Source organism: Taurulus bubalis, assembly GCF_910589615.1.
Source record: "Taurulus bubalis genome assembly, chromosome: 5".
Lineage (NCBI taxonomy): Eukaryota > Metazoa > Chordata > Actinopteri > Perciformes > Cottidae > Taurulus > Taurulus bubalis.
In genome coordinates, this window is record NC_136593.1 from 5,343,810 (window position 1) to 5,354,764 (window position 10,955).

The 10,955-nt window shown below is 42.5% G+C and overlaps 1 protein-coding gene across 1 annotated transcript; it reads right to left on the reverse strand.

Moving 5' to 3' along the window:
- Positions 1-1,902: 1,902 nt before the first annotated feature.
- On the reverse strand, positions 1,903-7,818 carry rem1 (RAS (RAD and GEM)-like GTP-binding 1; the record flags this gene model as incomplete). Its single annotated transcript, XM_079218618.1, has 5 exons — positions 7,766-7,818; positions 4,791-5,200; positions 3,135-3,217; positions 2,288-2,495; positions 1,903-2,180 (listed from the first exon to the last, which is right to left on the reverse strand). The coding sequence occupies exons 2-5, from the start codon at positions 5,164-5,166 to the stop codon at positions 1,903-1,905; spliced, it is 945 nt and encodes a 314-aa protein (XP_079074744.1). The 5' UTR covers positions 5,167-5,200; positions 7,766-7,818.
- Between the last annotated feature and the right edge of the window lie 3,137 nt (positions 7,819-10,955).

A 10,955-nucleotide genomic window follows, 5' to 3' on the forward strand; every position in this document is an offset into this window, starting at 1 on the left:
AAGACATTTAGTCTGGCTCAAATGAAACTTCCAGAAATATCTCATATTTGAGCCAATAGAGTCGCTGCCAAAGACATTTTTCCATTGGATTATGGATAATTGCATAAAAATAAACACAGGTTTATACTTGCATGTTTTGTTGAACATAATAACACAAATGAACACAACTTTTTATGACTTTTGAAGCGTGAATGCAATCAAGTAAAAAGCCAAACATTGACCACGTCCCATGACTTCACGAAGCTAAAAGCGAACGAATGTTCGGCATGATGACGTCTCATTTAGACACTTGTTAGCATGGGGCTTTTTAAGACTCATAAAAGCTGAACAATTCACAAAGAGGTTATTTACTAATTTACTTTGATATAATATAGAACGAAACGTGAAAATATCTTGTGGTAGCCACATACCCTATTTCAGGCATTAGACCAATAACTCATAATAAAAAATAATTGACTTCAAGAAGAGGGGACTGGTGGTGCAAACATGTAACTTATAACATGTTACTTATTCCATGTTTTAGGACTCATTCCTGCAGCCCTCTGTGGCGTGAACCGCCTGAGAGGCTAAACTCAGGGCAGGAAAGTCCCAACGTAAAACGGCCTCATCCATTAGCCAAACACTCGGCCTGTTTTTTGTCAACCCTACATAGTGTTCAGCATGCAACCCTGACACCATAGCGACCGCGCAGTAAAACCGCCTCTTCGTCAACTGTGGCTGCGCGTCACCACGGCAACAGTAAACAACCATCAACAGCCGATGTTTGTGTTTGGTGGAAGAGTTTGATGTTTGATGCCTGCAGCTCCTGCAGGACGGATTGCAATGAAAAAGAAAAACCCACAGGAGAAGTTTTGATTCCTAGTTTTACCTGATAAACAAACAATTTGATAGTTAATCCAATAAAAAACTACCCGGAAAAATATCAAACAGGGGAAATGTAACGTAAAATAACAGATAATATAGGGAAACATCTGACGTTAATAAAGTTGATCATTTACCGCCCCTCTTAGCTTCTGTTGCTACGTTTGTCAAGCTTTCAGTATAACACAGGTTGAACCCTAATCCTAAAGCTAACCATAACCATAACCCTAATCCTAATCCTAACGCTAACCTAGCCGCGAGCTGATTTTGAGCCTGAACTCTGAAATGTATCCGGACTCAAGTTATGGTCTTCAGTGGGTCTTTTTGTAACGTAACCTGCAGCCAGACGTAATAATGTAGTGAGCTAAAGATAAGACAATGCTTGGTTAGCAAGATATGCTAACACTAGTAGCGTTTGTTGGAGATAAAAACAAAGAGTTCAGGAAGGAGAGGGTCAGTCACCATGTGCCAGTGCCATGATTTGATTGGACAATCACTGTTTGGGGGAGGGGTTTATTGAGTGTTCAGTTGTAAATAATAAGTAATAAAAAGAACCGAAATGATGAACGATGGTCATCTGTATTAGACGTCTGCTAAAAGAGGATTTAGAGTCTGTGCCTTTAAGACTTTATTCTGCAAGAGAAAACAGTAGAAACCTCAGAAGAACAGCACAGTGTACACAGTGGAAACTACAGGACATCACCTGTTCTTACACACACACACACACACACACACACACACACACACACACACACACACACACACCCTCTAACCCATCAGTGATGATCCCTCACAGTCTGGTTCTTATAAGTCATCTGCAGAAAAAGTTCACAAAGACCTTCAGACCAAACAGGAAGCGGAGTTGTCCACGGCGACGTGCGTAACTGTCCGCTGACTCCGCTCGCCGTTGATCCTTTTTGTTGTCGACTCTCTGAACGAGAGAATTACCCGCGGACGCCATCGTCCACAACATTACAACCAGAGAAGACTTCAGCGCGCCCAAGAAGGCCCGACCCGCCGCTGCATGGCGGACACGTGTCTTCAGAGCACGGCCAGGTCGTGGCAGCTCTTGGAGCGCACCTTGACCGCCATGCGCTGGTTGTTGCGCGCCACCAGCCGGTCCAGGAAGCGCCGGGCCTTCTGGGTAAGGCTCTCTTTGCGCTTGTACGAGGAGCCTCGGCGCCGAACGACCTCGGCGTCGTCTCGGCGGAGGCGGATCTGTCGGATCACGCCCTCGAACAGCTCGGTCACGTTGTGCTGCAAAGACGCCGACGTCTCGATGAACTTACAGTCAAACACCACCGCGCACGCTCGGCCCTCTGGGAGACAAAGACGCAAATTAACCTGAATAGAATCCATCAAATGTTACCTGTATTTTGTATTTGTGTATAAAGCGTGACCTTTGACCCCCCCCCCCCCCCCGCACCTTCCACGGCGACTTCTCTGGACCGCACCAGGTCGCTCTTGTTGCCCACGAGGATGATGGGAAGGTTCTCGGCCTGGCGGGTGCGTCGCAGCGTGATGCGGAGCTCGGCGGCGGCGTCGAAGCTGTCGCGGTCGGTGACGGAGTAGACGATGACGTAAGCACTCCCGACCTTCAGGCGGTCGTCCGGAGAGGAGTCGTCGACCTCCTCCTGACAGGTGGACACGAAGATGGAGGGAAAGAAACATCTGAGTTTTAAAATCCAGATTCTTCTCATGTGATCCTGCTCTTAGAAGGCTTTTATTGTGAAGGAGCAACAGGAAGTTAATGAAACCGGTTAGCAACCGAGCAAACTCGTCAATAGCGATACTCTTCAAGATTTTGGACACGTTTTTTGTTGGTGGTTCGGTGATGTAATCCAGCTGTATGAACATTCAACACTTGAGCAAATGCATCCCATGTATCTACTTTTTTTTTTTTTTTTACTTTTCTGCAAAGAAACAGCAGAACTCTGACTTATTGATATACAACTTTGGTGGTTTTCTAGACAGTATTCTGTCAAATGTTTCAAATAACAAAAGTTCTCCTTGTAAAATTTTATTTTGTGATCTCAACAAATCAAGCTTATGTTCCTGAGAGATCCCAAAATAACATGAAAGATTATTTGGCTTTTTATTTCATGACCTCAAAATAATTATTCAAACGCAAAAAGAACAAAAGTGAGAGAAATCTCATTGAAATCCATCACATCAGATCCCTTTGCAGGACGCCATGTACCCAAAATCTACTGCTCCACAGCTGTACTTCATCAACACGCATACACACACACGCACACGCACACGCACAGTACCAGTTTGTCGTGCTCCCAGGTATCCATGACGATGAGTGTGGACTCCTCTCCATCCACCGTCAGTGTTCGCTCGTATGTGTCTTCTGCAACAAACAATAAACACGCAGACATTTACAGATGGCGATCTATCCAGTAGCTGTTGAGATATTTCAGTCCGGAGTAACGACCAACATCTTCGTCTCTAGATGAATAAAAACAATAAACAACACGGTGGACCGACAACAACTTATATCTCTGATCGTAGACAACGACCTGGTCAACAACAATGTGAAAGCACGTAAAACCAAAGCAGAAAGTAAACCAAACATTGAGCTCCGTTGACCTGAAAACTAACGCCCCCCCCCCCGCTCCATGTCAGACTGTCAGATCGATACAGATCGTCAATCACGGCCTCAGGCCAATCAACACGTGACACGGGAGATGGCGATCAATGATGTCGGGTCAGTCAAGGTCGCGCAGTCGGGACAAAGTCAGAGACAGAAGCTGAGCACCGAGCTGCTGAGGACCGAGTGTGAAAGCTACAAGAAACATGAAGACATTGACGAGGTTCTTCAGGTCTGTGGCTGAATATGAATCAATCCAACTAAAGATCACTCATCAACATCAATGTCATTCGTTTCACCTGAACAATAGTGTAAAGATGCTTTATTCATCAATAGTGTAAAGATGCTTTATTCATCAATAGTTTAAAGATCTTTATTCTTCAATAGTGTAAAGATCTTTATTCTTCAATAGTTTAAAGATCTTTATTCATCAATAGTGTAAAGATGCTTTATTCATCAATAGTGTGAAGATGCTTTATTCATCAATAGTGTAAAGATGCTTTATTCATCAATAGTGTAAAGATGCTTTATTCATCAATAGTTTAAAGATCTTTATTCTTCAATAGTGTAAAGATCTTTATTCATCAATAGTGTAAAGATGCTTTATTCATCAATAGTTTAAAGATCTTTATTCTTCAATAGTGTAAAGATCTTTATTCTTCAATAGTGTGAAGATGCTTTATTCATCAATAGTTTAAAGATCTTTATTCTTCAATAGTTTAAAGATGCTTTATTCTTCAATAGTGTGAAGATGCTTTATTCATCAATAGTTTAAAGATCTTTATTCATCAATAGTGTGAAGATGCTTTATTCATCAATAGTGTAAAGATCTTAATTCATCAATAGTGTAAAGATGCTTTATTTGTCAATAGTGTTGTTTTCATGCTAAGCTAAGTTAGCCGGTAGCTTTATATCTCCTACACAGTAGAGTAGGATCAATCTTCCTGTCAAGAGAGCTGCTAAGCATAGTTCCTGAAATGGTAGACTTTTCCTTTAACACATCTTATCAGGTTGGTCAGACCATCTCCTGCTGCCCAGAAAACATTTCCCCCAAAGAAAACCAACAACTGCAAACAATATCAGTTCTTAGTTCTCTTTGTATGAGCCGACAAACAGACAGCAGCATGTAGCCATCTAGTTCGCTAACATTAGCCACCACGAGCTAACGGACCAAGAAAGTGTGTGTTGAACTAAACACAAGTGTGTTTTATAATTATGAATTCAAAAACATGTTTTCTTTTTTATCTTTCTTTTTAGTTTGTACCTTTTTTTCTTGTTTAAAGTGAGAACATTGAGCTAAACTAGATAAATGAATCAAACGACTAAACTCCACCTCCAGGCTGTTCATCTTTCTCCGTGATCCCGGCAAAGATTCCCGCCAGGCTGGTCTTTCCGACGGCGTGGTCGCCCAGCAGCACCACTCTGTAAACACAGTCCGAGTCGCTCTGCGAGTCGTCGTCGTCGTCCGAGCTCCACTGGGCGCGGTAGTGGAGGGACTTGTCTCCGGGGTGGTAGGACGCCGACTGTCCCAGAGGAGGGTGGCTGCGCTGGGGGCGCGGCCGCTCGGGGTCCGGCTCGGTGCTGCCGGGGAGCCGGGGGTCCTGAAAGTCCCGAGTCCAGAACGGGTGCTGGTGCAAGTGGGCGGGAGGCATCGGCGTGCTGCCTCGCCGCCGCAGGGGCGCCTTCTCTCTCTGGGTGTTGAGGGTCATGCTGCTAGGGTGACGGCATCAGGGCAGGACAGACCTGAGCGAGGGGACGGTATCAGAAGAAACAAGGTCTGGTTACCTAGCCTTTAGGATTCTTTGAAGGTCTTCTGGTTGACTTTCACAATGACCAATCACAGAGCATTTTACTTTGGCATAGAGAGCAAAAGTCCCGCCCCCTCTCAAGTATAATCTCAGTCTTTCTGAAAAGATGGAACATGACATATTTTAACCCCTCCGGACGCTGCAGTGACGTAGAAGTGTACTACAGGGTGCAACCAGAGGGGGCGCTGAAACACTGACAGCTCACAGGGTTTGCACGCCAACAGTGAAGGTACAACACTCCACTGCTATTTCAGCCATGTCTTCGTCTCAAGAGACTTCTTGTTTAAATGAGGTTGGACAAATAAGAATAAATCAAATTAGTTGCCTGGTTCCAGGGTCATAATTTCACCCAGAATGCGCTGACTGTGCAACAACGTTGTTATCGTGAAAACAATTTTACTGGACTGGAAGAAAAGTATGTTTTGTTCATGGCTGAATTCTCAGACTTCTCTAAATCTACTCTCTCATCCTTCAGGGACTGTAGTAAAAAAAAAAAATAATCAAGCCTGACAGAAAATATCGGAGGGGTCGGGATACCAAGACAGAATATGTGTATCATTTGTAGGATAATGTACTGCTCTTCATTCGACACACGACCTCGCACTAACTGTGCCTTCAATTGCGTGTTTCGTGTGAAAACGGCATTATTCTGTAAAGATCCCATTCAGTGTGATTTCAATAGGAGTGAGTGGCCTTGAGCGGACTACTTCAGGGGCGTTTGGTACAAGACAATCAAGGGTTATAGAAACAAGAGTCTTGTTGCAGTTTCCATCCATGTCTGTCCAACATGTCATCGCTTCATCTTCTTGTCCTTGTAGACGTTTGTGTGAACTCTCAACATATTGTCATTAGTAGCTGTGAGCTAGTGGGGCTTAAAGCTTTGTTTAAACTCGTTTTGGGGCGTTTATACTCTGAAACGCCAGAAGGAGCACACACAAAATGAACCGTGATGAATCTGAAAGACACTTATGGTTGCCGCTTCCTCGCGCCACGCTCCGGACGTAATTACGACATTTTCTGGCGCTCACGCTTCGCTGCAAGGAGTAGAAACTATTCTTTACATGCTCTGACATGCACTCACTAATTAACTAAAAGCACGTTCTACCGGTCTAGCTATGTAAGAATCTGTGATAACACCACACTCTGCTCAGGTAGACATCACTCCACTATCTGTTTACATAGATAAACATAGTTTGCTGCTATATTAGAGCTCAGAATGTTAAATAAAGCTCCTTTAAGGTCAAACGGCTTCGCTTTAGTTTGAATGGGAGTAGAAACAGGACAGATTCACGACAGCTGCGACGTAACGTTTAGATAGAATAAACCTTTCGGAGCAGGTTTAAGTTATGTTCTCATTGTGAGTTCAATGGAAAATGTTCGAGAGATAAGAGAGATGAATGATAGAAGAGTACCAGAGGACTTTTCCACCCGATATATTTACATTTGGAACACATTTCCTGTGACGGACTACATCCATTCATGGTGACACTGAGCTGAGCTTCATGTTGTAAAGCGTATGTATGTGTGTTCATGCTTTTTAACACATTATCACATACATTACTTACGGTTTAAAATAAATAAAGGAAACTGTGTCAGAATCAGTTGAAATAACTAAACATTTAAAGAAATAAAAATTGATTTAGATGTTGAATTTGGTTGAACTAGAAACCGTGTGCACCCATTAGGACCTCTGGTATGCATAAGAGAGCACAGACACACAAACAAACCTCCTACAATAAATAATTCAGGTATTCAAAGGTGCCAAGAACGACGAGTCAGGGATAGTGAGGGCAAGTTAGACCAAGTCAGAGCTCCTGTGTTTGAGGTAGTTAGTGAACTAGTTACTGTAACCTATTCTGTGTGTAACATCTCATAAACGTAGCTTTAATATATTCCCTTCTTTGCTTTTCACAACAGAGTGAAGCACCAGACACTCAGGAGGTCAAAGGTCATGCAGTACATGAAAAAGTTAATTAAGGTCACCATGTGCTTTTAGGAAAATGAGATCAAACAGAAACTCCATATAAAAAAATATAAAGAAATAAAGGTTTTCACATTTCCAAATTACACCTCTAATGGGAAATGTGCCCGAGATGTAAATATTAATGTTATGTAATAATGTTATTATTTTTTAATATAAAATGTGATTTTGTTCTTGTTTTTGCATGCAAACTATCTGGAAATGATGTGCTCGCATAATGTGATTTTGTTCTTGTTTTTGCATGCAAACTATCTGGAAATGATGTGCTAGCATAATGTGATTTTGTTCTTGTTTTTGCATGCAAACTATCTGGAAATGATGTGCTAGCATAATGTGAATTTGTCAATGGACATTTCACAAGTAAGATCAAATGAATGTGTGAAAACCCAAATGCTGTTTTTGTATCAGACAGCTAAAAAAAACAAAGCAATAAAAACATCAACAGAGAATAACAGGCAATAAATAACCAGATGGATAGATAGACAGATAGATAGATAGATAGATAGATAGATAACTTACCGTACACCCCATCAACAGTCCTGTTGTGGACCGTCCGCCTCAGTAAACAACAGAACTGAACTGAACACTGTCTCTCTGTCTCTGGCGGTGTAACAGTACCCTGGTGCCACAGTAACCCGCCTGGAAAATAAAAAGTTCCACAACAGCGTTAAAAATTCAGCAGTGGAATCACAGAGTTATCTAGCTCCCTCTGTGTGTGTGTGTGTGTGTGTGTGTGTGAGAGAGAGAGAGAGAGAGAGAGTGTGTGTGTGTGTGTCAGAGCGACAGCAGAGGAGAAACAGATAACTGAGGAGGGAGTGAGTGTGTGTGTGTGTTAGTTTATGGAACATTTTGGACACTTCCTGTTTGAACCAAAAGACACAGTTTGTCTCCATGAAACCGTTTAGTTAAGAAAGAAGAGTTAACATGTATAAAACACAACTTGATTAAACATGTTTTTAAAGTCCCCATCTGAGGTTAAGGATGAGCTTCACCAACCAAGCTTTAAATATTCAGTTATTTCACTAACTACACGATTAGAGAAAAGTCTTTTATTTACATGTTTAAAAAGATACGTCCAGCTGGCTCATGAAGAACACGTTTATGTGATTCATAATAATGAGACAAACATGCCAGTTTACGTCGGGCCCCTTTACCTGATCAACATTTAAATCCAGTATTTCCAGAGTATTGATTATCGACCAGCTGTTAAAGTCAGTTCAAGTGTGTTCAGCTGCTATTAAGGGAATTGAAACCCCCAATTTTGTCATTCTTAAAATACAAAGTCAACACAATTTGACACAAAGATTAGTGGCAACTTTTTAAACAATTTTTAATGGTTTAAAATACAAGAATGATTCTCAGAATCTCCACACAGACTTAAAGTAGCAGGTGTGTGCGGCTGAACAATATTAAAGGTGCATTACACACATTTGTACACATGAAGTTTTGTACACGTCAGTTTCCTGGTTGTGGTTTTTGTCCCAATCAGCCCGTGACAACAGTTTTATTCAGTTTTATTCAGTTTTATTCAGTCTTCTTTCTCTGGATCTTTGTCAAGTCTGAGAAAATAACATTTCAGAACAGAAATCCTGCTTTACGAACCGAAAGTGTGGAGTTTGAGGGTCAATGAGAGACTGTTGTTATGGCTGATGCAGCTCCAGTGCTTTTGGAGCTTGACCCATATCAGGGACTACACGTCAGGATGTCTGTGCTCCTGCTGCACAGAGCTTGAGCACTTATCATCATAATCTTCGTGTGAATCATCCAACTTCATACTTCATTGCTACAGTAACTCTTTACCTCCACAAGCACCTCATAGTGTCAACAAATAATGAGACAGTGAGTCAAAACCTTCCCTTAGTATCACGTCACTTGGATTTAGAAAGTTATTATGAGATACTTAGGAAGTCAAAATGTGAAGGCAGCATCTCATATTTTGGATTTAACGTGAGCATCATTGTTCATTCTTTTTCATGCCCCCCCCCAAAAAAAAACTCCCTCCATTTTTTTCTGGCATGAGCTGGCATGGAAAATTAGATTATAGAGAAATACACACATCACTTCCTCTGTGTCGGCGTGAGTCTCTCTTACTGAAACTCAACACATCACAGATGTTTAGATTTGATCCACCCCCTCAGTTTAAAAGTTTAACATCCAGGAGGAGGAGTTTCTTCATCCAATCCAGTGAGCCCAAAGGACAGAAACCAATCGCTGATCCTCGAGCACTTCATGGAGTCCAATCAGCCGCTTGCTGCTCCACCAGCGGCTCCGTCACTCCCTCTGCAGGCGGACTGATATACTGACTGAGTCAGCGTGCAATTAAATGTTATTCATATTCAAATGAAGGCCCTTTATCCTACAATCAATTCCTTTATTCAAGTTTCTCCTCTTCTCCCGATGCCCTGAGAGGAGAGACCACTGAGGGCCGAGGTCGTCAGTTTACACCTAAGTGTCAGAAGGAGGAAGAAGAGGAGGAGGAGGAGGAGAAGGAGGAGTTGGGGCTGGAGTGAAGGACATACAGACGTTATACACAGATAAGAAAATGACTATGCTTGTACTGCAGAAATGTATTGATGTATATTGAGCTTTGATCCATACCTACGTTTCTTTTCATTTCCAGCAGTCATCCATGCCCACAGCTTGTTGGGAAGATGTTCTGCAGAAGGGAAACAAATCGATATCAAGCTTCAGTCAAAAGGGCGGAAAAACCTGAATAATTCAGATTTTCACAGTTTTATCACAGTTTGATACAAAAGGTTCAGTGTCAGCAGCGGCTGCAGTTCATGTCATCGCCAGCAGGAGGAGCTGCTGCTGACTGAACTGATGGTCCAGAGTCTCTAACCCTTCGAGATCTTCGAGCGCGCGCACGCGCTATACGATACTGCCGTTTTGAAAATATTCACTCAGTCACGATAATTCTGCACAAAAATATGGTTCCACGTCTCCAAGATTTAGTTAAACTTCTGCTTCCTCTGCCTTTTGTCCATGAGATCATATGAGATTCACACAGCAAGATAGAGCATTCTACACACCCAGACGTGTCATGTGATGCGTAGACAGCTTCACTGGGAGAGAGAGAAAAAGAGCAGGCAGGCGGGCTGAGTGAAGCTATCCTGGAGAACAGCGCAGCTTCAGACAACGCCAAGCAAAGGGATCCATTGGAAGATGGGCAAGTGTATTTACTGAACTTTGCAATAGCATATTTACGTTAGTAATGGGACCTGTAGCCAGATAGAGCTGCTGCTAACACGAAGCTAGCGGGTAGCGAGCTAACGATCGCTAACAGGGTTATATATGTCTACAGGCTGACTATAAGACAGAACGGTGGGTGTTCAAATATTGTCACGATCCCTGTTAACTTTCGTTCAGTGAACGTAGTACGCTTAGTAGTGTTATAGCTCTGTTAATTGTTACTGCCTTAGTGTTTACATTAGCTACTGCTCACACGGAGCTACCGAGCGAGCTAACGATTGCTAACGTGGTTATATATGGCTACAGGGTGGATAAAAAACTGAACGATGGGTGTTCAAATATTGTCACGATCCCTGTTAACTGTCGTTCAGCGAACGTAGTACGCTTAGTAGTGTGGGATCTCTGTTATGTGTTTGTGAGACTGAAATGACCATGTTGTTAGGTTAGCTGCGCGCTAACCGGAAGTAGCTGTGCAGTAGCTAAATGGGCACATGGTAGTTATGAGACTGAACGGGGC